The sequence below is a fragment of the Silurus meridionalis genome, chromosome 5 (assembly GCF_014805685.1).
Source record: "Silurus meridionalis isolate SWU-2019-XX chromosome 5, ASM1480568v1, whole genome shotgun sequence".
In the NCBI taxonomy this organism is placed as follows: domain Eukaryota; kingdom Metazoa; phylum Chordata; class Actinopteri; order Siluriformes; family Siluridae; genus Silurus; species Silurus meridionalis.
The window spans coordinates 21,097,862-21,124,272 of NC_060888.1; the positions used below are offsets into that span (position 1 = coordinate 21,097,862).

At 38.1% G+C, this 26,411-nt stretch overlaps 2 protein-coding genes across 5 annotated transcripts in view; one reads left to right on the plus strand and one right to left on the minus strand.

Moving 5' to 3' along the window:
• Positions 1 to 26,171, minus strand: flrt1b (fibronectin leucine rich transmembrane protein 1b). Its single transcript, XM_046848672.1, has 3 exons — positions 26,002 to 26,171; positions 12,004 to 12,412; positions 1 to 3,916 (listed from the first exon to the last, which is right to left on the minus strand). Exon 3 carries the CDS (start codon positions 3,823 to 3,825, stop codon positions 1,651 to 1,653), a length of 2,175 nt encoding a protein of 724 aa, XP_046704628.1. The 5' UTR covers positions 3,826 to 3,916; positions 12,004 to 12,412; positions 26,002 to 26,171; the 3' UTR covers positions 1 to 1,650.
• Positions 1 to 26,411, plus strand: part of macrod1 (mono-ADP ribosylhydrolase 1) — an 89,273-nt gene that overhangs the window by 15,191 nt on the left and 47,671 nt on the right. The window lies entirely within an intron of this gene.

The following is a 26,411-nucleotide window of genomic DNA, read 5'->3' on the forward strand; positions in this document are numbered from 1 at the left end:
CAAGCTGTTTATTATTTACTGCAGAGAAAATGTGACAGATTTGCTATTTGTTCAGATATTTCACTTTCAAAATGCATCATAAAAGGCAAGAAAATTAAAGGGACTATATACTATTCTGCTGACATTCCTAACACTCCAGCTTTACAAGCAATGTTCCCAGATTCTACTAATGACTTGGATAAAGGATTCTCCTTAGCCATTTAAAAAGAAAGCCTGTGTTTTACCCCATTACTTATACAAAAGTTGCAGAGGTCCACAGTGTTGTAACCTTTATATTTATATTTGTCCCTGATTTCTGTTGTCAGTACCGTAAGGGCATGGATGGATATTACTAGTGGTTCTTCATGGTGACATTGTTAGACTCATGGAAATGTCCACTGACCACTTTTCATGGCCTTTATTGGATTAAGTGCTCATGTTATCCTCCAGACAATGGTCCTGTATCGATATCCCCTTCAAATTAGCTTGGATTAAGTTAGTACTAAATTGACTGCTTTATCTGTGTCAGCCTGTCAGTTTGAGAAAGATGTCTTACTCGCATGATTGTCTTTGATTAGGCTCCTCCTCATATGAAAACCTCAAATATCTTCATTTTAGCTATTGTTTTTAATATGGAATAAATATTTAGCAAGTGACTGTATTTTTAATTCTAATTTCTTAGTAAACCTGAAACCATAACCTGTTGTTTTGCTGCTTTCCTGGCACCCCCCTCCCCCCTTTAGAATTTTCTCACTAAAAATAAAAAGTCTAACACGTTTTAAACCGTTATCACCCCTGTCAGCTTTCTAGGTTGGGAACAAAGTCATTGCACAGAATGGAAAAAAAAAATACAAGAGAAATACGAAAAAATCAAAAGGGCGACAGAGGTAATGGGAATAGTGGAAACCTATAATCTGAATTACAAACAAAAAATGTTTTTGTTTCCATCATGTTGGTGTTGACGACAAATGAAAGGCACCCATTTTCAATTGCTCATACACAGTACAGGTAGTAAAGTTAGAACTATACACACCTGGTTCCTCGACATAACATTAACTTCATGCTACTTTTATGTCCCTTTAACATGACATAGATCAAAGTAATAAACAAGTATGAAAAAAAAATATAAAAGTTCCCCAAACCTTCAATGTTAAATATCAATACCAAGACTGGTATCACTGGCACTTATATGTTGTTCTAGATTTTTTTACCCAGGGAATCATTGTCCCAAATTGTAACGGTTTACAGACTGGAAACAGACCGAAGGAGGCACAAAGGGTACATTGGACTAGGGGTGTGCCATGTGAAAACCTGCTTAATGACTGTGTATGAAAATGAGGACATTTAGTCATTTTGTTTCATAGAAAACTTTGCATCTCCCTTGAGTGGTTTGGGACACAATTTGTTTTTTCACTAGATTTTTAGACAATTCGGAATCCGAGGGTTGTTTCTACAAAATGTTTATGGTTCTGTTGAATTAACTGTTTAATTTTCAAATTTTAAAACAAGCTTTTTTAAAGTTATGAGATTATTATGGTTATAGATGATATATAGACTACTTCACAGCTGGCACACCCCTACTTTGGAACCTAAGACAATGAACAAAGCCCTACTTAGCTACTTGGTCTTAAAGATAATGGTCAGTAAAGATAAGGGATAATAAAGAGACTATCACGTGTAAGCATAATCTACATCTGGTATTCCACCTTCTCTGTATCCACGGTTGGTTCCATAGCTCGGATTTGCTGTGTGGTTTAGAGTGCTCCTGTAAAGGGTTGTATTATTTGAGGGAAAGATGGTATGAATGAATGTCATGTCCTCAACTTTCGCCTTTGGCTGCAGAGGTTGTTGGGCTGCCAATGGCGTCATCTGGAAACCAGGTGTTCCGATCTCTAAGATCGAAGTGTCCTTAATGGTGCCAGATTCTACATAGTCATCATAATGCTTGACAGCACTACGGGGTCCGACAACATCACGCGCATAGACCGTATGATCATCAGCTGTAAGATATCCTGCCCGATGTCCATACCAGCAGAAAATCCCAAAAATTAAGAACAAGGAAACACATGCAGTTACCCCTCCAATAATTCCTGCAAGGGGTAAGACAGTTAATTCATCTGTTCCTTGATCACCCTGACCTTGGTCAGCACTAGGCTGAAGCTGAAGATCTGCTGTCTCTGTTCTGGCACAAGCAGGGTGTTCATGCTCTGAGTCAGTGTTCACATTTAACCCCCCTGTTCCTGTAAACGTTGTCCTCCTTCCTTTACTGACAACAAGAGGCACCACACAGATAATATAGCTGGACCGTGGATGTAACTGAGTAAGTAAATACTCTCTGCGGTCCCCAGGGACAAGTGTCTCTGTAATAGATCCCATGGCTGGGTTACTGCTTAGTCTTAACCAGGACAACCTGAAAGCTGATGCTGGTTGAGCAGCTTGCCACGTAATATGAGCTGTCTCTGGAGTTAAAGGCTTTACACTGATCAACAATGTTTTGCCAACATCTTCACCTTCACCTTCTGCAGAATTGTCCTGTCTCAAATCAGGGTATCTGTGTACAGGTCGTCTGGACCTAAGCGTAAAGAGAGAACCCTGGGGAAGTGTGAGGGTTGTTGTGGTTGGGGTTTCAGTTGGAGAATTCCCTTTGTCTCTTTTAGGTACATCACCTCCCCCTGCTACTACAACTCCTCCAACTCCTCCAGGTCCATCTACAGCTGCCTCACATTGCTCCATTTGACTTGTAAGGTCCCTAAGTGATTTGCCCCTGACTTTTTCTGGTCCATGGCATGTTAGGCCTCTCACTGTTACTGATGAACCTCGAACATGCAACCAGTCATGGAGCCAGCGTAGGTTGCAGCCACAATACCAGGGATTGCCACGAAGAAGTAGCTGAGAGATGCTGTCCAAATCTTTAAACAAACCCCTAGGAAGGGTTGTAAGGTTGTTGCCTGACAAATCAAGCTTCTGAAGCCTGTGCATACCATCCAGGGAACCTCTCGGCATGTGAGTCATAGCATTTTCTTGTAGGTATAGACGAAGAAGGTGTACGCTAGGAAGGTTTAAAGGTGGTGACTGGAGAGAGTTGCGTACCAAAGAGAGTTCTGTTAAATTTGCCAGTCGTGAAAATGTGTCATCAGCTATACGTTGATTTGCCAACAAGTTCCCATCGAGGAAAAGACGTCTTAGTGAGGTAAGTCCCCTGAATGCATGTGTTGGAATTGTAGAAATTCGATTGTCATCCAATCGGAGCTCCTCTAGTGATGATGGCAACCCTGACGGTATACTTGAAAGGTGGTTGCGTGACAAGAAAAGAAGTCGTAGTCGTGGATTATTTGCAAATGCTTTGTCTTCAATGCTTACAGTTGAAATTGAATTATCATCCATGTGAAGCTTCTCCAGCAAGGGTAAACGTGCTAGAGCTGCACGGGGTAAAGTTCGTATATTGTTGTCCTGAAGGTGAAGCTCACGTAATGATGGAGGCAGATGTGTTGGAAAGTCATCAAGTTCATTGTCATATAGATAAACTACTTGAACAGTCATTCGCCGTTCTAAGGAGGTTGGTAAGCCAGCATTATCAATGCGATTATTTTGTAAATAGAGCACAGCTGCTGTTAACGGTAAAGATGGTATGATGCTAAGTCCCCGGTCATTGCAGTAAATAAAGCCATCATCACATCTGCATGCCGATGGACATGGAACATCACCTTGAAGCTCTGCCTCCCCAAGTGCCGCCTCGGTTATAGCAGCTGTTGCTGCTGCAAATTCCAGCACTTCCACCAATAAAGTCAGGCAAAGTAGAAGCAGGAACAGCCAGTCCCTGAGCTCAATCACGCTTTCAGTTGCCATGGTCTTTCAGTATCCTGCAAACTTCACAACTCCAGTGGAAGCCTTTTTGGTTGGAACTGGAGTAAAACTTCCCTGCAACCACGGTATAGACCTGTGGGAAAAATAGAGAAATCAGATATCAGTGACATGTATTAGTGACAGTACACCTCTGTAGACCCACCTTATGTGACTAAATTAAATTGATAACTCTTGCACACTTACATTACCTCTGCGTGAAATAAATACATGCATTTCGGATTTAGGGGAAAACCACAGATGTTTGATACAAATAATGCCGGTTTGTGGAAACTGTTTTTCAGTCATAATTGTTTCCAAAGTAAGTTGAATTATTCATAGAGATACTCTAGACTCCCCAAGAAAAGCCCATGGGTAACTGCTGACTAGCAGACAATGCTTTGCTTTATATTCTGCATCAGTTTTGTGTGTTCCTTCATCATCACCAGAGGGAGATTGGGAGAAAATAGCACTGCAATTAAGATGAAAATGACTTCTACACATTTCATTTAGCATCGTGTCTGCTCTTTAGGGAAATTATTGCAAAAAAAAAATATTTTCTTGTTTTATTTAACTAATTGAACATATTGATTGAAGATGAAAATTTAGAAACAGTAATGAACTCACCAACTGAAAACATGGTCAGGATAAGTGACAGTCACACAAATTTGTGTATTTAGGACACCAGTGACAACATTTCTGCCTACATATACCAAACATAAAAACTGCTTCAGGAAAGCTGAGATGTGTTTGTGTTCTTACCATTACAGATATGTAGTCATTTGATGAAAGGATAGTTGACATAATGAAAAAAAGAGTCTACAGAAATCATAAAAGTGATTTTTTTTCCCATCAAGTAATAACTAAGAAATACATGAATTCTTTATTTACTTGTCAAGAGCCTTTTTCTCCTTTATTATTTTTATTGTCTACCATACAAATATTGAATTGCAAACGGCTGTCAATCATTTCACAGATAATATGAAGGCAGAGGAGTTGTGTAGGCGTTATCACCTGCTGGCTGATCTTAGATTGCATTGGTTTTACATGACGGGATTTTTCTGCCAAATTGACCAAATTGGAAGCAAATTTTTGCAGATGATGAAGTGGTGTAAAAGTGGTAAATAAGTCTTGGATGACTGACACTGGCATTAGCGATCAACATGGAGGAAACTGCTGGTGGACTTTGTGTATGCTTAGATTTATTCATAGATACGATAGATGAATAGGGGCAATATGTTAAGCTCCATCCAGTTATAACCAAAGTGCACAGATTTTCATGGGGTTTGGGATTTTCATTGGGCTCTATTTTTGAAAATCTGTTTCAGTCATGAAGTGTTTAGTATGCACTGCTTTATCCTTACTTAATTTTTTACCATTTAAATTTCTTGAATAAAGACATTTCTGTAATTCAGTTGCAGATGATTACCAGACTGCGAGTAACAGCACTGATAATGAAAAGCTGTAAATGCATCTAGCCTTATATATTTTTTTTTTTTATCAAACCCAATGTATTATTTTCAAACATGGAAATAACTATAGAAAATGATTAAACTTATTAAAATACTTTTTTTATAATACTGATCATTTTTAGTTATTACATCAACTTTTCTCAACCTGTTAAATTGATTTGTAATTTTACTTTCATGCAGATGTTCATAATCATTTCACTTGTCATTTGTTTCTTATTCTTATTTGTCAATTAATTAATAAAAAGTTTATCAGTTCAGCATTTTGTTTAATTGGGTGGATCAGTCACTAGATCCAAATTTAGCCTGTCTTTAAGCAGTATCAAAGGTTCTGGTGAAAGTTTATCTATTAGGATTTTTTTCTTCATGGAACCAAAAAAGTGACACAACACCACCTGTTTGTATTCTTACATGTTTTGAGCGCAAAGGTGTTTGAGTTTTCTGTTGGGGCCTCATTCTTTCTTGCTGCCTGCTCTCTCGTGGGGGTGTACTAGGGCTTGTTTGTGTTGTTGGCCAGGCCAGATGGGAGTTGGTTAGCTGCCCCTTGGCTGCACACATTGTTGCCTCAGGCAGCAACTACATGCAAAACAAGATTTTGAACTGAGCTAGCACACATGCAAAACTAATCGAGTTGGTTTTCACAGATAAGTGAAGAGAAAGATTACTAGTGAGATCTTATTTTGCATAAGGTTTTGCTATGCTTATTGACACACTTGTATTAGGTGTGGTAAAATAAGGGAGGCCTTTTTAAGAAAGTGATTTACCAATCAAATACATTTTCATTAATATATAGAAAGTAATTTTTCTTAAATCAGCTCCAGAAACATCGTTGCCAATTTAAAAAGAGTACAGGATAAAAAGAGCAATCACCATTACGACCGTCACTGGTCATGAAAGAAGCACTTTTCATGGCAAAAAATGAAGAGCAATTTAAATGTCATATTTAATTGTTCGCTGAGCTTGTATACATATAGGTATTTTTAGGGTCAAATAAATTGTTTTTCCAGGCTCAGTGTTTGGATTTGGGCAGGAAGACAGGATGTTAGTTTCCCTGATTTTCTTTTCCGAACATATATGTGTGTGTGTGTGTGTGTGTGCATATATATATATATATATATATATATATATATATATATATATATATATATATATATATATATATATATATATATACAGGGAGTGCAGAATTATTAGGCAAGTTGTATTTTTGAGGATTAATTTTATTTGAGGATTTAATTTGAACAACAACCATGTTCTCAATGAACACAAAAAACTCATTAATATCAAAGCTGAATATTTTTGGAAGTAGTTTTAGTTTTAGCTATTTTAGGGGATATCTGTGTGTGCAGGTGACTATTACTGTGCATAATTATTAGGCAACTTAACAAAAAACAAATTCATACCCATTTCAATTATTTATTTTTACCAGTGAAACCAATATAACATCTCAACATTCACAAATATACATTTCTGACATTCAAAACCAAACAAAACAAATCAGTGACCAATATAGCCACCTTTCTTTGCAAGGACACTCAAAAGCCTGCCATCCATGGATTCTGTCAGTGTTTTGATCTGTTCACCATCAACATTGCAGCAGCAACCACAGCCTCCCAGACACTGTTCAGAGAGGTGTACTGTTTTCCTCCTTGTAAATCGCACATTTGATGATGGACCACAGGTTCTCAATGGGGTTCAGATCAGGTGAACAAGGAGGCCATATCATTAGATTTTCTTCTTTTATACCCTTTCTTGCCAGCCACGCTGTGGAGTACTTGGACGTGTGTGATGGAGCATTGTCCTGCATGAAAATCATGTTTTTCTTGAAGGATGCAGACTTCTTCCTGTACCACTGCTTGAAGAAGGTGTCTTCCAGAAACTGGCAGTAGGACTGGGAGTTCAGCTTGACTCCATCCTCAACCCGAAAAGGCCCCACAAGCTCATCTTTGATGATACCAGCCCAAACCAGTACTCCACCTCCACCTTGCTGGCGCCTGAGTCGGACTGGAGCTCTCTGCCCTTTACCAATCCAGCCACGGGCCCATCCATCTGGCCCATCAAGACTCACTCTCATTTCATCAGTCCATAAAACCTTAGAAAATCAGTCTTGAGATATTTCTTGGCCCAGTCTTGACGCTTTCAGCTTGTGTGTCTTGTTCAGTGGTGGTCGACTTTCTGCCTTTCTTACCTTGGCCATGTCTCTGAGTATTGCACACCTTGTGCTTTTGGGCACCCAGTGATGTTGCAGCTCTGAAATATGGCCAAACTGGTGGCAAGTGGCATCTTGGCAGCTGCACGCTTGACTTTTCTCAGTTCACGGGCAGTTATTTTGCGCCTTGGTTTTTCCACACGCTTCTTGCGACCCTGTCGACTATTTTGAATGAAACGCTTGATTGTTCGATGATCACGCTCAGAAGCTTGGCTATTTTAAGACTGCTGCATCCTCTGCAATATATCTCACTATTTTTGACTTTTCTGAGCCTGTCAAGTCCTTCTTTTGACCCATTTTGCCAAAGGAAAGGAAGTTGCCTAATAATTATGCACACCTGATATAGGGTGTTGATGTCATTAGACCACACCCCTTCTCATTACAGAGATGCACATCACCTAATATGCTTAATTGGTAGTAGGCTTTCCAGCCTATACAGCTTGGAGTAAGACAACATGCATAACGAGGATGATGTGGTCAAAATACTCATTTGCCTAATAATTCTGCACTCCTGTATATATATATATATATATATATATACACATACATACATACATACATACAGTGGAACCCGGTTATGTCGATGTCCTAGGGGGTCGCCAAAAAGCATCGAGGTAACCGATGATCGAGATAAACGAAAATCAAAATGTATACACACACATATATATATATATATATATATATATATATATATATATATATATATATAAACTTTGGTCTGTACTGTATGTATATATATATATATATACATACAGTACAGACCAAAAGTTTATATATATATATATATATATATATATATATATATATATATATGATATATACAGTACAGACCAAAAGTTTGGACACACCTGCTCATTCAAAGAGTTTTCTTTATTTTCATGACTATGAAAATTGTAGAGTCACACTGAAGGCATCCAAAGTATGAATTAACAAATGTGGAATTATATATGGAATTATATACATAACAAAAAGTGTGAAACAACTAAAAATATGTCATATTGTAGGTTCTTCAAAGTAGGCAAAAAGAGAATGCCAAGAGTGTGCAAAGCAGTAATCTAAGCAAAAGGTGGCTACTTTAAAGAACCTAGAATATGACATATTTTTAGTTGTTTCACACTTTTTTGTTATGTATATAATTCCATATATAATTCCACATTTGTTAATTCATAGTTTTGATGCCTTCAGTGTGACTACAATTTTCATAGTCATGAAAATAAAGAAAACTCTTTGAATGAGCAGGTGTGTCCAAACTTTGGTCTGTACTGTGTGTATATATATATATATATATATATATATATATATATATATATATATATATATATATATATATATATATATATATACATACACACAGTGGAACCCGGTTATGTCGATGTCCTAGGGGGTCGCCAAAAAGCATCGAGATAACCGATGATCGAGATAAATGAAAATAAAAATGGCGGCAATATATTAACGTGCTTGAAATTTCTTTATGTACATGATGTGCTTTAATAAATTAGAATGTGCATGCACGTGTTTTTGAAGGTTTTTTTTACACAACAGCGTTGCCGCGATTTGTTTGATGAAGGCATGCTATAAAAATACATACAGTACATGTTTATCTGTCAGGAATCCACCTGCCACGCCCCCTTCGGCCCCCTTCAGCGTGTCAGGTGCTTTCTCGGCCGCTTTCTCTGAAGCTCCCGACTTCAATTGCGCACATAAGGTGCTCGTTTAGCATCATCACCAGCTCCTATTTAAACTTCCACACTCTCACTGTCCGTTATTGTTGGTATATGTTGGTTCACGGCGGTCGTTGTTATCACGCATGCGTATCCCGGTACGTGCCTTCCCACCGGCACTCTCTCAACGGCTGCTCTTTTCTTCCCAAAGTGCACCGCGGATTCCCCCCGATCCTGCCGGTGTTCATTCTATGCTTTTGCTGCTCATCCCACGTTGAGCAGGGGGACACAGCTGATTTGCCCAGTTAGTGCCCAGTGTTAAATGTTATGCGATGAACGGGAGGCGAAAGCCGCGCTGTAAGCCTTGATTTTTCCGCCACTTCCGCGAGTTCTTCTGCGGCTGCACCGAGATAACCAACGTTAAATGGCAAATTTTTCCCCCCTTGTGCTCGAGATATCAGGGTTCGGCAAAATAAACGATAAAAAATGCTTAGAAAAAGCGAGAATTTGGCGGTTCCACTTCAAAAACGTCGACTTAATAGGGTTGTCGAGATAACCGAGGGCAAGATAACCGGGTTCCACTGTATATATATAATAAATATCATTAAAAAGTAGATTTATTTTAGTAATTCAATACAAAAAGTGAAACTCATATATTATATAGATTCATCACACAGACTGATATATTTCAAATGTTTATTTCTTTTAATTTCGATGATTGTGGCTCACATTTAACAAAAACCCACCAAAAGCTAAAAATATTTGAATACTTTATAATACCAATAAAAAATAAAACATTTTTAGTGAATTGTTGGCCTTCTGGAATGTATGTTAATTTACTGTATATGTGCTCAATACTTGGTAGGGGCTCCTTTTGCTTTAATTACTGCCTTAATTCAGCATGGCATCGAGGTGTTCAGTCTGTGGCACTGCTAAGGTGGTATGGAAGCCCAGGTTTCTTTGACAGTGGCCTTCAGCTCATTTGCATTTTTTGGTCTCTGGGGTTTAGGTCTGGTGAATTTGCTGGCCAGTCAAGCACACCAACACAGTAATTTAATCAACTTTTGGTGCTTTTGGCAGTGTGGGCAGGTGCCAAATCCTCTGGAAAATGAAATCAGCATCTCCATAAAGCTGGTCAGCGGAGGGAAGCACAAAGTGCTCTAAAACCTCCTAGTAGATGGCTGTGCTGACCTTGGACTTGATAAAACACAGTGGACCAACACCAGCAGATGACATGACTCCCCAAACCACCACTGACTCTGCAAACTGAACCTTAAGTAACTTGGTTTCTGTGCCTCTCCTCTCTCCTTCCAGACTCTGAGAAATTGATTTCCAAATGAAAAGCTAAATTTTCTTTCCTTTTATCTGAAAAGACGACTTTGGCCCACTGAGCAACAGTCCAGTGCTTTTTGTCCTCTGCCCAGGTAAGACACCTCTGACACGTGGCTTGACACAGGGAATGCATCAGTTGTAGCCCATAGATACGTCTGTATGTGGTGGCTCTTGAAGCACTGACTCTAGCTGCAGTCCACTCTTTGTGAATCTTTCCTAAATTCTTGAAGGGGCTTCATTTTACCTTTTTCTACCACATTTTTTCCTTCTGTTCAACTTTCCATTAATGTGCTTGGATACAGCACTTAGTGAACAGCAGCTTCTTTAGTTATGACCTTTTGAGTCTCACCCTCCATGTGCAGGGTGTAAATGATCGTCTTCTGGACAAGTGTCAAATCAGCAGTTTTCCCCCATGATTGTGTAGCCTGAACCAGACTGAGACACCATTTAAAGGCTCAGAAAACCTTTGCAGGTGTTTGGATTTAATTAGCTGATTAGAGTGTGGTCTCCAATATAGAACTTTTTCACAATATTGAGTTACTGAATTTTTCATTAGCTATAAGCCATAATCATCAAAATGTAAAGAAATAAACACTTGAAATATATCAATGTGTGTGTGATGTTTCACTTTTTGTATATAATTACTAAAATAAATCCTTTTTATTGATCTTCTAATTTATTGAGATGCACCTGTGTGTGTGTGTGTGTGTGTGTGTGTGTGTGTGTGTGTATATATATATATATATAGAGAGAGAGAGAGAGAGAGAGAGAGAGATTTTTTAAGCCAAAATAGTCCAACAAAACATACTGTTCTTCTTTGACCATAAAGTTATGCAATGTCAGGTTCTGTCAAGCCTGAGGTCATTGTACAACTGCTCAAGGTTCAGTGTAGCATGCCAACTTGATGCTTCCTCTGCAGACTGCTTTACTCTCGTTTGTCACGTGAGAGAGTGTAATAAAACAAGCCTCGGGTTGAAAATCAAATTTTTTCATATTGTGATATTACAAATGCAATTAATTTTTAAGCCCTAGTATTTGTTATGTGTGTGTGTGTGTGTGTGTGTGTGTGTGTGTGTGTGTGTGTGTGTGTGTGTGCGTGCACGCTTTATAATTGCAGACCGACTGTTTTTTTTTGCCAGACATTGTACTCTGCGTTCTTAATGAATACAGTTCACAAATGCAAACTCAATAGCTTAGTTACACTCCTGCTTATTCACCTTTATTTCCAACTCATTTCCTTTTTCTCTTTATTGAAATGGTTTAATCATAGGTCATTTTCTTAACTGGCCTTCATATCCTGCTAATTCTATAGCCGTCTGTCATATCTTTCCTTTTTCTTTTGGATTATATGTGTTCTCTATCTGTACAGGGAATTTGTCTCTAATTGTTCACCTTTCTTCGTCTTCTACTTTGTCAGCAATTTCATCTTGCTTTATGTAAAATTCTATCTAAAAGATAATTTTGGTAGTAACATAAAAAATTTTTAAATATTCAAATAAGAAAAACATCTTACCTTCTCAAATTAATTCTGTGGTCCTTTTTTCTTTAGTAGTTGTTTTTTTTTGTGTGTGTGTGTGTGTGTGTGTGTGTCACACTACTCAGTAATGACAAATTGTGGTAAAATCTTCAGTCTTATTGGATTTCCTGTCACTTCAGTGAGCGATGACCATCACAGCTATTTCTGGTGGGATTCTTGTAAAATATAGGCACAGAGACAAGGATAACTCCATCCAGAAAAAAGATTCCAGTCATAACCAGTCAAAGTAGTCACTGTTTGTCACCACTCCCAAAACCAAAAGAACTTGCAGTTGATGTTTGGAGTAGAAGTCTCAGTTCATCCAGAGGTGTTGTCATCATTCTGATTGTATATCACATAGTGATGGATGGAACTGCTGCTTGCATCACTTTTGATAAGCCATCACCTGTTGGGAACACACAAGTCACAACGGTGAATAAATACATTCATAGTCTGACTGCAGTACTTTAAAAACCCCACATCCTCCAGAAAATATTCTTGACAAAATGGCAGCTTTGAAAACTGGAGAGTGAGGGGGATTCAGCATGCAGAATATAGTGGAAAATCTCTTTTAGTGATGGCTACAACCCAGCCTTAAACACAATATTCATATTAACTGGGTCACTTCGCTGGGTTGAGGAACTGGATGGCATTATGTATCTCTATACAGTTTGCCTCAATATGCAACAGCACAACAAAAGATTTGCTTTCCCTCTTAACATTTACAGATACCACTGTAAATTCATTGCATGTGTCTAAAATTGTATTCTGGAAATATTCGATTGTTTTGTGTTTATATTACCACAGTGGTCATTACGGGAGCCTGAGTTTTACACTAGTGAATATTATCTTTCGTTGCAACACTATGATGTATTTCCCAATCCTATCATGTGGCTATGTTGTGAAAGAGTTGGTATTTTTTAAAGTCTCTCCCAGGGCCCAGAACCAATCTAATGGTTCTTCTATGCATCAGTCAGAGATGCAGTGTTCAAAACAATATTCCTGACATGTGGGACACAGTGCGAGCAATACAGAGCGAGCCGGGTGGAAATGGATCACTGGAGAGCAGTACTGACCTGCATTGGGAGACGGTGTACATTTCCACCACACAGTTAATTCAAACAGAATGATTCACTGAGGTAATAATGAATGTGTGGGTTAATTAAAATCAATAATGGATTTGGGGATTTTTAGTAAATCCATGCTGGTTGTCGGTGCACACGGAGGGAACAGCATGTACTTGATAGGTTGATATTTAGAAAATAAACTTCAGAACATAAGATGCGATTTCGGCTGTTTGTTTTATACGCCTTTTTTTACACATTACACTCTGCTGTTCGTGTCCAGACACTTTTGCTTCGCACACATTTTTGTGCTTATTTTCTCTTTTATAAGAGCCCACCCTTGCTTTTTTGCTAACTTTCCTTTTGTCCTTCTAATTTTTTTCTCCTCTCTATCTCTTTTATTAAGAGAGAATGTTAGCTAAAATTTGATGATTAGATTCATCAGAGTATTGTCACGGCTGCTGTTGATACGACTGTACATAACAAACTGAGAGCGTCACCGTTATTCACTATGTATCGCCCCATGATTACTGCTGTCCTTGCAGTCTTTGTTTTAACATGTGTAGGGTGTCCTATTTCTTTAAAAGCATGCTGAGATGTGCCCACTGTGTGGATTGTGCTTTTTAATGTGTAATTCATGCATCAAAGCAGACTTAACAGCAGTCTCAGTACCAGTCTATTACTCAAAACCTGCAATTATATTTGAGGACTGTTCACTGTAGTCGGGTTTTATTGTGAAAAAAGTGATGTTAACAGCAACGATGTGATGAAAGATAGACAAATAAAGTTAGTCCTAACGTTAAATTCATAATTAATATAATTGTTATGAAGCAGGACAAGTAAAACTGCTTATGTAAAGAAATCCTTTAAAATAACTCAAGTAATCATAAACTAAACTAATCAGTTTATTTAGAGATGCTGCATGCAGCTGATTTTTATATGGTACATTGTTTAAGGTTGTCAGTGTGACCTTTTATCAACGTGTCTGTGGTAAAAGTTTTAGAAACTTTATTAATGTCAAACAAAAAATCTATTTAATATAATCACATTGTAACCAAATTCCTTAAAATTTGCATTTTATCTTTTGAGTAATGACTGTACTTTCTACTGGTATCACTGAATAGTGAGACATGGTGAACACAGCCAGATTGTAATTTGGGTCTTGGGGACTTTTCCAAATGTAAATTTTTACACCAATGTGCACTTGATCACATGTGATCAGTGATGTCAGCAAAATTTGCACTTAGAAAAGGACCTTGGGGCTTATGGAACTGTTTGGAACAATTCAATATGTTATAGAGCACAGCTTGTCCTGTCTGAGTATTGAAAACTATTTTCTAGAAAATTTTAAATGGAGAAGATACGATTAATGTTCTCTGTGTGCTTATATGTTAGCATAGCCTGTGTGTGTATGTGTGTGTGTGTGTTTGAGGGGAGAAAAACCATTTAACCAACCTGTGCACGTAACCCTCTCCATCTCTGCCTTTCAATTTCTCATTTACTGACTGAGTGAGTGAGAGAGTGAGAGTGAGCGAGAGCCAGATGGAAAAGGAAAGGGAAAAGGAAGATTGATGAATCCATTGCAATGAAATTTGTAGGCAAAAATTACTGTTAGGCCAAGTAGGGTTTAAACACAATGTATAGTCTAAATTCTTCACACACGCGCACACACACACACACACACACACACACACACACACACACACACACACACACACACAAAAGCTTGCACACTTGCTTGTAGTTTTAAGTTCATGAAGGAACATGAAAACTTAATGATCCCTCACACTGCTTTGTCATAAAATATTACTAAAGTACATCATGAAATAATTATTCTGCAGCAGATCTAGTTCATTATTAATTCAGGGCAGGACTTGATAAATGGTGTTGTGATACATACCCGTGTGAACAGTGTAAACAGACAGGGTAGTTTGTGTTCATGTCTGATTACTTGCACATCAGATTGGTAATAAAACACTTCATATGATTTACAGTGTATCCCTTTGGCTCTAGTATGCAGATTTGGTGTGTGTGTGTGTGTGTATGTTTATTGGGGCTAGTGGGACAGCCTTAATGTAAGTGTGTGTGTGTGTGTGTGTGTGTGTGTGTGTGTGTGTGTGTGTGTGTGTGTGTGTGAGTGAGTGAGAGAGTGAGTGGGCATGTCTATCTGCCTCCAGGTCCTGCTTTAGAGTGCTAGAGTGGTGGCCTCTAGACAGTTTGTTTATGAAAATATTTTGCACCACTTATATCACAGGCACATTTCTCAAATCTGATTCTTCCTAATAAAATCCTCTACATCAGGACCATGAACTAATGAGGCTTCAGAGTTTCTATATCAAACCTTTCCTCGGGGCCCAGTCTAATTATGTACCATTCAGAAGAAGGAGAAAGAATGTAATTGCTACACCAAAGTGTTTTGTCAGGTATTCTCCACGAAATACCTTGATGAGAAGTGTCTGGAAACCAGGCGTTTTTTTGTTTTTTTTTCCCTCCCACCGGCCTGGTGGCAGCGCAGAGCTTAAACTGCCTGTGGCTCTGAATAGTAATTTGTGTGTCTATGTGCGTGTCTGTATGTGTGTGTGGGTGTGTGTACAATCTGATGATAATTAGCTAAAGGTAATCAAGAATAACACAGCAATGGGAGAGAAAATCTGTGGGAGATGTACAGACACAGAAGGATGTGACCAGCCTCACAACGCGGAGCCGCACACAGCAGCCTTTTTAGCATGAACAACCACAGACAGAGAGAGAGCAGGCCAGTGGAGGAGGACAAGGAACGAGGGAACAGGAGAGTTGAGGGTAAAGGGTGAACAGGATAGAAAGAGCAGACATACCATATTTAGATTTTTCATTATGCCATTTTTCTAAACAGCTGCATTCTTCAAACTCCTCTTTTGAATTTTCTCTCTCTCCAACCTGTACAGGACACTAATCTACACACACAAATACATGCACTGATTCTTTTCATTCCTTTTTTTTCTGTGGGTTTTTTTATTACTAAATTGGCTCCCTTGAGTCTGAGCCATGCTTGATTTTGTAGCATGTGAAACAAAAACTGAAGGTTTGACCTGCCCTTTAACACACAAAGCCTGGCGTGCTTTTGAGGATGATCATGTTATTGGCTCTAAATGTGATGGACTAGACAGTCCACCTGAGACCTGGACTGTTGCAATGCTGTGTGTTTGCATTCCCCTTCACAACAAGGTGGGTTTTTAGGATCGATTTTTCTGCTGCCTGGTCTAGGTGCTGTCGGCTTGCCATTTTTTCATGTTTCTCTTAGCAGTTTGGCTGAACTCAAAGTGTTGTGTTTCATTTGTTGAAGCAGATGGGGCCAGACTGTGCTTTTTTTCCCATCCTGTGTTCGATTTTGATTTCGTCTTTTGAAAAGACCTGTTGTTTGTGTGTGTGTGTGTGTGTGTGTGTGTGTGTGTGTGTGTGTGTGTGTGTGTGTGTAATTTATATAATATATATATAAAATTCTATAGCATTCAGAAAAACATTGTGTTCTGAGGTTTAACACTTAGTTGCTGTGTGGTATATTTGGGTTGTTTGGTCTGTAGTACCTGCATTCAAAAAGATTCCTAGAGGAGACTTACTTTGCTTTTGTAAAGTACTTTTTCTAAATTCCAGGAAACTATATTAATTGTTTTTTTTTTGTAGCGAATGTAGAGATAACTGCACAAGAGCATGCACACACACACGCACACACACACATGCCATACACAACAGCTCCTTTCAACCAGTGTATGCATTATTTTTCCTTCACCTCTAGCTGAACCCTGATTTCTGTTTTAGTTGTAGAAAGAGTAGACAAATATGAGCACCGCCTCACAATATTCAGTTAGAAATAAGTCCCGGGTACATGTTGTTAAAAAAAGAGCTGATCAAAAGAAAATCATTATCATGAAATGTTGAATATCATTAAATTTTGTTTTGCCAACAGGCTTTTCTTAAATATTGTGCATTTTGTGTCTGTATTTTATTCAGACTTTGAATGAAAATTATGCTCCTCCTTAGTTGCATTAATTAAATGGATCTTTGAAATGCTAAGCATACAATTATACTCTAAGTAAATGCAAATATGTATTCTTCTTCAAATACCAAATTAAAGCACAAACATGGAGTTCATAACCCGCATGCACAAATTAATAAAAAATCATAGATAATTTTGGTAATTACAAACTACTATACTAACCTAGGTATATTATAGCTATTATATATATATATATATATATATAAAAGAACAGACACACATTTTACATCAGGATGTATATATAAAACACACACACACACACACACATATATATATATATATATATATATATATATATATATATATATATATATATATATATATATATACATACAGTACAGACCAAAAGTTTGGACACACCTTCTCATTCAAAGAGTTTTCTTTATTTTCATGACTATGAAAATTGTAGATTCACACTGAAGGCATCAAAACTATGAATTAACACATGTGGAATTAGATATGGAATTATATACATAACAAAAAAGTGTGAAACAACTGAAAAATGTCATATTCTAGGTTCTTCAAAGTAGCCACCTTTTGCTTTGATTACTGCTTTGCACACTCTTGGCCTTTTCACGATGAGCTTCAAGAGGTAGTCACCTGAAATGGTCTTCCAACAGTCTTGAAGGAGTTCCCCGAGAGATGCTTGGCCCTTGTTGGCCCTTTTGCCTTCACTCTGCGGTCCAGCTCACCCCTAAACCATCTCGATTGGGTTCAGGTCCAGTGACTGTGGAGGCCAGGTCATCTGGCGCAGCACCCCATCACTCTCCTTCTTGGTCAAATAGCCCTTGATGCCTTCAGTGTGACTCTACAATTTTCATAGTCATGAAAATAAAGAAAACTCTTTGAATGAGAAGGTGTGTCCAAACTTTTGGTCTGTACTATATATATATATATATATATATATATATATATATATATATATATATATATATATATATATATTTCTGTGTGTGTGTGTGTGTTGTTTTTATATATACATCCTGATATAAAATATGTGTCTGTTCTTTTACACTGTAATATGATTAATGCAGCCAGATATCTATTAGTGTTTAAAAATGCATGAACACTTGTGTTGGACATGAATCAAAGGAATTGAGCACAGGTGTACACATGGGTGTGCGTGTGTTTGTGTGCGTGTTTGTGTGCGTGTGCGTGTTTGTGTGTGATGCCTTGTATGTAGCAAATCAAATGGCTCTGAATCCAATCTCCTCACAGTTACACTCAGCCTAGAATAATTGTCACGCTGTCAGACTATCTCCAGTTCAAACTATCTCTTTTACTCAACCATTTACTCTTTTTTTTTCCCTCTTACTCGCTTTTTGTTCAGCCTTTCTTCCTTTTCTAACAGCATCTGCCTCTTTCCTGCACACACACCTGAGATTTGCACACCTTACACAACACTGTATAAATGTGGCCTATTAAATTTGATGCAGTGTTTTTTAAAATAATTTATGCTTTACCTCTCCTGCAACCCTCCACCCCCCCTCCCCTCCCCTTCTCTCCCCATGTCTCTTTCTTGCTCTCTCATGCTCTCTAATGAACTGGCAAATGCTATAAACAGGAATTGCATCCTGTCAGCTCTGTTCTAGTCTTTTCACCCCTTTTTCCTCTTTTCTCCATTCATGTCAGTTTAGTTGGATTACGTTTGAACTCATCTCCTGCTTTTATTGTAACCGTCTTTTCTGCATGTCATGTCCAAATTTTTCTGTCTTTGATTGGAGTCATGGATGAACAATTTGACAATTGCTAGCAAAATCCAAGGTTATCAAAAGCCAAGGATCCTAATCATTCTAATAATCTCTCTTTCTCTGCTGAGACAAACCACTGTGTTTTCTTTGTTTTTACGTTTTATCCCTTCCAAGCCGCCAGATTCACTTCTCCCCTTTTTTCTTTCTCTGCTTCACTTGCTCCCTCTGTAGCTGTGTAAATGATGCAGTGTCTGGAAATAAATAGGCAATTTAAGCACTGGATTCTTCACAGCTTTCCACACTCTGTCTTCTAGTACAACACACACACACACACATACACACACACTCGCACAACTCTTCTGGCTCTTTCCAAAAGTGCTCATGAACAGCAGACACGAGTGCCCAGATAAACACAAGCAAAGCACATGGACACTCTAAAGAAATTTGGAGCGAGAGAAAAATATCTGGCCCTGCAATGATGAATTTCTTGTCTGCTTCATATTTACAATGAAAAACCCTTGAGGTCATCAAATACCAGATCACCAGCCTCTTCCCTGATTATCTACATTTCTACAGAATTCACTTTAGGCCCTAATCCAACACAACAGCTCGAGATAATCAGTCTAGTGGATTAGCCGGATCAAGCTCAGCTGGATTAGAGTTGGAGCTAAATTCTGCAGGAAGGTAGATCTACAGGAGAAGGTTAGAGATCACTGTTCTACACACTTTAAAACATGTCCCTGTTTAAATAGAGCAGCCTTTTGCATTTAGGTCAGTGAACATAGCTGCCTAAATGGTAAAGGTGTCCTGCTAAAAGATCATCATGTGGAACTGCCCATGTTCAATAACACATTCTCTACTAAGCTTACTATTAGTCTTCCTCTGGAAGGCCTTTGTATTTTTTTCATAGCTCAATTAGAGCCAAACTACTAGGCACAAAGTGGTGTATGTGTGTGAGATGGAGACGGTACATGTGCATTTGTGTATTCCTGCCTACATTACATTTAGCAGTATCAGTTTGAGTTCCCCAAGCACAGATGAAAACCCGCTTGAGCAGGAATGTGTCTGTTAAACTGTACAATTGTTTGTTAAAATGCACATGCTGAGATTCATGCAGAGTTGCTTAAACAGACTGAGTATCAGACAACACACAATGCTGTTATACAAATATAATGCACACTAACGTGGTGTGATATGGCCTGATGCCAGCACAGTTCAAAGTGTTCCTTAGCAATTTGCCAAAGATTCCAATTAAGATATCCATGAACAACGCACTGCACTTTCTAACAGTTTAAAGCTACATTTAATGTTGCGAAACATCTGCAAGACATGTTCCTGTTATCGCTGACATTGTAACAATTATAAATGGACCTTCCCTCATCAGCTTCTCGAAATCTCTTCAACTGAATTAGACAAAACAACATAGTTTAACATTTTACAATGCTACCACAAAGCATCTCCTCTGTCCTGAAAAATGATAGGAAAATCTGTAAAGCAAAGCACCGACACCTGAAACAGCTTGCATAAACGTCAAACTTTACATTAACAATTCTATATTTCTCCATGTTAAACAAAAACACTTAAAAAATAAAGCTGTAAATTATTGGATTGTGTAGAGTATCCACCATACAACAGTTAAATACATGTCTTTATTTATGCTTTAATGAATTAATAAAAACATTTATTGTGCTTAACATTGCTGAGCAGCCTGTTAATAAAAATAATAAATTTCCATATGGGTCAGGCCACATCACAAAAACATGCTTTTTATTACTTACAAACTTGCAGACGACCAAAAACCACAAAGCAATGACTTTTATTACTCTGCTAATGAATGTCCTAATGTTCACTGTAATGATGCAAGAGGTAATGCTGTGATTGTAGGTGTCAGTCATGCATCCACGATGTAAACACATTTGAACAGATTTGAGCTATGGCAATGCATACTCTGCTTTCGTAAAACTCTTAATATATTAATTAGATTCAAATACTCAAAATGAGAGACATTCTGTATGATTATATTGCTATTGTGAGAGACAGATTGTTTTTTCTAAAAGATTTTATCAAAATGTGCACTCGTGCGTGTTTTAAACCTTACACATCTCAAATTGGTTACATAGCAAATTGTTCATGTTTGTCAATGTCAGTCAAATTAAATATCATATAATGATAATATATATAATGTATTAAGAATTTATCCGTTATCATGCATACCTATTTAACAATATTATTATCTAGAGGTCAATCGATCGATCGATCTGCAAACTAGGCGCATGGGACACACCAAACCGTGTGTGTGTGTACGTTCTGCGATTGCATTCCACCAACAGGGGGCAGTAGTCTGTATTACGCATTCCAAACAGGGAAACTGGAAAAACTACAACTGTGAATATATAAAGCAAGCAGCATTTACACCTGCTGTGATCATTATTAACTGATCAATGTAGCTTTTTTCAATAATGTGTGCTAAGTTGCAAAGACGAGCAATAATGATAATTATCTGTGCGTTCCCTCTTTACTCTGTCATTGTTTTCTTTCGCGTCACCGAAAAACTCTGCCGCCGATTCAACATTAAGAATCAGGCGAAAAACAGCTGATGCCATCTGACTAGAGAACATACCGCAAAAACTAAAGCCGACTGACGTTCAAAACCCACCCGATGTCTGACCGCTGGATTGATGTATCCCAGGCATTTTATTCTTCATTCTTAATCTAGCCTTATATACTTCATTGATTATAAATGATGCTACTTTTAGAGAGAATGAGAATAATATTTGTAGCGAGCCTTCAACCAGCTATAGTTTAGGTTACAGGTAGGCACGGGTACCAAAACCAGCAAACACGTGTACTGGCTTGTGTTGTTCAATAAATGTTTAATTTTCCATATCATGTCTTATTACTTAACTGTAAGATTTAATGAAATGAAGGGGGAAAGAAAATTAGCATAAAAAAACGGTGTCATATATCCGCCAAAAATATGTCATATATCGGCCATTCGCTGCCCTGATTTCTAAATATCGGAATCGGCCAGAGAAAAACCCATATCGGTCAACCTCTATTATTATCACAGACATACCGCTGGCTGCATTTTTCATCAAAAAAATCCTTGTTAGATATTGATCATTATATATATATATATATATATATAAATACACACACACATTATATATATATATATATATATATATATATATATATATATATATATATATATATATAAATTAAAATTTCAGTTTAGCAAATTCATAAAAAATGTTCAGACTTTTTTTGTCGGTCGCTATTTGCTATTTTTTGCTGAAATGTACTTTTCAGCATTTCAGAAAAGCGCTTTTATGGCTGCATGCAATTTATCTTTAAATATATAAAATGCTCATTCATAATTCTTAGAATTCTTTCTTTTTTACCTTACAGCATTTACATCAACAGAAACACTTTATAAAACCTGAACCCTGTTTACTAAATATACAAAGGTCTGTTGAAGTTACACTTGTCCAGCCTTTCTAAACAAAGTCAAGCCTTAAGACTACTTTGTGTGAAAAAAACAAATGTTCAAGACCCTGACCACGAGCTGATTTGTATAGACTGTCCCATTTTTGCATGTGTTGAAGCCTTAAAGAAATCTCCTAAGCAGAGATGGATTTCAGGCAACTTTCACTTTTCCACAGCCATTGAAACATAGTGAGGCAGTTCATAGGATAGCTTCTGGGATATTCCGTCATCCGAACAGCAGTATTGTAAGAAATTCTTTGAGCTGCGGTTTAGTGCCATACGGTTGCTCTTCAGTTCCTGTGCTCATGAACAACACAGCTTTTCTGTTCACTGTCCAGCACAAACGGCGTTCAGTCCAAAATCTGTGCATAACAGAAGAATGTTTGATTTGACTGAAATAAATCACTCGGTGACAATGAATAAAATGGCTGCAGTGATTAATGGACGAGGCTGATGCACATCTCATGGTGTCTATGACAACCTTGAACTGGCAGAAGATGAGACAGAACCACTCATTGTTGTGTTGGAGTGGAGTCTTCTCTAGAGAGGCCTTTGTGTGTGTGTGTGTGTGTGTGTGTGTGTGTGTGTGTGTGTGTGTGTGTGTGTGTGTGTGTGTTTGTGTGTGCTTTTATACAGTTGTAATAGACAGTACTCTAACAGTTTTCCACATAATCCTCATGCAGTATTCATCAGGAGAGAAAAGTTAAATTTTAGAGCTAGGATGATAATTTACATTTCGTGATACTTTGAGTATCATTCGATATTGATACATAATCTTTTTTGTTCTTTCAAACTACTAAGATCTAATATACTTAGTAATTCACTTAAAAAATTTTGTTTATATGGCATATATAAATAAATATAAAAACATGTAAATACTAGACAAGCATAGAAAAAAACATTTTTAGTCTAAACCTTTCCAGCTCAAAAAAAGGGCCATTTAATGTGACGTATTACCACGCAGCTGATATGAGAGAAACTCCCACACATACGCTTTGCTGAATAGCTCACTGTTTGTTGTTAATGTTGTGCCACATGGCTACTTTTAACATGTGAATTACTTTAACCTGCTTTATGCTGTTGTGCTACATGCAATTCTCTGATTATTCTAGCTGTATCTTTTGCAGAATTGGATCCTAATTCCCCCCCTCCTAATATCCTGTCCAAGCCTGAGTATCAGATTGGTGTTAAATAATTGTCCCAAAGTTATTAATATCATGACCAGGTTCTCCTTTGGTCCAGCTTTCCAGACGTGCTCAATTTTTAACCCGGATTACTTTGTAAATAGAGAGTCTCGATGAAACGTCTATAAAGTCCAGTTGCATAATGACCGTATTTGCATTGTGCTGCAGCTGTGTATTTTTGCTGGCCATAAATGCTTTTGTTTAAGTGTCATCTCCAAGGCAGGCTAGCTCTTTGTGTGTGAGAAAAAGAGAGAGAGATTTCCGCTGTAATCCACACAGTATTGTGGATGCAGTATTTTTATCATGCTGCTGAGCGCAGACTGACCCGTGACGCACACATCACTCGGTCAGAATCGAGCTGTGAATTAAACACAGCTGCAGCTGCTGACCACAGAACAGATTATTAAGACCAAGACTGTAAAATCCTTGACTGAGGCCATTCAATGTCAGTGGGTCTGGTTTTTACTCCGAAACAGTCATTTCACTCTGTAATTTTCAGTGTTATGTACAGAATAGCCATATTATGTGTATAAAGAGTTCAGAATAGAGTGAAAGGGCACAGATTGTAAATGATGGGGATATTGTTTCTAGCCTCGTGAGGAAAAATGCTTCTTAAAAAATGATGCTTTAAAAGTAAAAGAGGTATACTTGTTGGTATACTATTGTTGAGGTCAGGTTTAGAGCTAGGGGTTTGAATACAATTATTTACACATGTTTATATATGTCAAAGAAAAGGACCTCATACTGTGTTTGTGTAGGAAGGCAAGTAATAGATTTCAGGCAGTTTATCCTATCACCTTAATTACAGCTGATCTGCTGTAATTACGCTTCAAGTAATCGAGAAATCACATTTGCACAGTAAAAAGGCTTAGTAGTGTATAATAGCAGTTAAAGTGTTTAAAGAAATCCTGATACTTTGACAAATCCTCATGTAAAAAGTCACACTTTATTACTACCGTGAGATGACGCAGTTCCTGCATAAATGAAGCTGACATTCAAGTGTGTGACCCTTCATTGAAGGCTTTTGTGCATGTGAGTGTGTGTGCACGTCTGTGTGTGTGCGTGTGAGTGTAATGTGTTTCTTGACGGTCCAGTACAGAGTGGTTTCATGCGGAGTAGACTGTGTTACACACTCTTCCCACTGTGCTGGCATGGCTTGGAGCTCATGCTGGCGAGTCTACAAAAACCCCACTGTTTTCTGGCTGTCACCAACAGGGCAGGAAAAAAGAGGAAAGACGATGGAAAGCGATGAAAGATAGCAACGTTATCGCCATAGCATGCACACATACACACACTCACACTTCTGCAATCATCACCTGCCACCACACATTGGATCATACCCATCTGTGTGCGATCTGATGCATCTGAAAATCATCTAAAGCTCAACATGGACCTCTGGACGTTTTCCCTTGAACTGTCTCGTCTCTTTATATTTATCTCTGCACAGGTGGTCACTAGCTGCTTAACAAGCAACAACAACAAAAAAAAGGTAAAGAATGATGACTGGAGGAAAATGGGAGGGACCTAAATGTGTACTTGAACTTAAACCCACGTTTATTAATCGCATCATGGTATTCTCCATTATTATACCAGAGTTGCACAGACATTGTTAGACTGAATTACAATTTGCCTGCAACCATTATTTTCCTCTGTATGTGGTCTCACACTCAGGGTGTGCATTTGTATATAATCTTTAACTAAACAATCAGCTCTGTAACAGTGATCACTAAGCAAAAAGCCTGTTGTATTTGTAAGGATTAGTGACCTGTAGATACTTGAGCTTCAAACAGCCTACGGCTTCTTCCTACAAGAGATGCTCAAGCATACTACAATAAATATTAGTATGAAATTGAACCATAATAGCATCAGATTTTTAAACTTTACATAATTTTGGTTTATTGTATCAATCGGTTTATTGATGGTATCCTGTAACCAGTGTTTATTACTATACTATAAGCTCTCTGAAGCAAAGCTACTGAAACTGCACTTGTCACTAGGGTGGTACCATCCAAGGGTACCACAATCTTTATATATATATATTCAACTGTGCATAATTGTAAACATTTACATATATCAATCAAAGCTCTATCACATACACCTTCCCAGGTATAAGAAACTCATAAAGGGAGCACCAGAGTGAAAAAGTAAAGTGTGGTGCCTTTGTTTCTGACAGTGTTAGAGCTCAGTAACAGGTTGGGAATTAAGACTCCGTCACCAAAACACACCAAACAAGTCGACTAGCAATAAAAAGTGGACACACATTTTTGGCTAAAGATCCATTTACAGCATTTATATACCGCTCAAGTATTCTGTCCGGCTCTTTTAATATTATATTACCTAGCCTCAGTGTTTAACACACGTTTTGTAAGCCACTATTTACTTTACCCGACTGCCTCCTATTTTTCCCCATTAATATTTCCCATTTTTTCAGGTTTCCAAGAGTAAAAAAGAACAAGCCGGTTATTATTGGTAACGTTAGACGCCGTTTTCAAGAACGAAAGAAAAGAAAAAAGAAATGTCCAAACGCTACGTACCTGTGTCTCATTCATCCGCGTTTTTCTCGGTTCCGCTCGGTTCTGTCAGCAGTGGCCGAGTAGCGACTCCGCGGGTTTTTTTTTTCTCCCCCGGGTTAAAAAGCCGTTAAAACGCTTGTGGCACGCGCCGGGCTGCTTGTGAGTGCCGCGCGCACAGGCTCTCGCGCTCTCTGTCATACAGAACGGCGCGCTGCTCTCCGCTCGGCTCGGCTGCGCGCGCGCGCTCGCGCGCTCCACCCCTCCAAACTCCTCAGCGGACACTAAGCGCTGTGTGGGCCAATAGGAAACAAATAAATAAATAACGCTTATAAGATTAGACACAATGTTTTACGGATATGATTGTTAATGAAATGAGTAATAAGATTTAACTGTACAGTCTATCTTCCTGCTCAAGGGACATCTTTCTAACG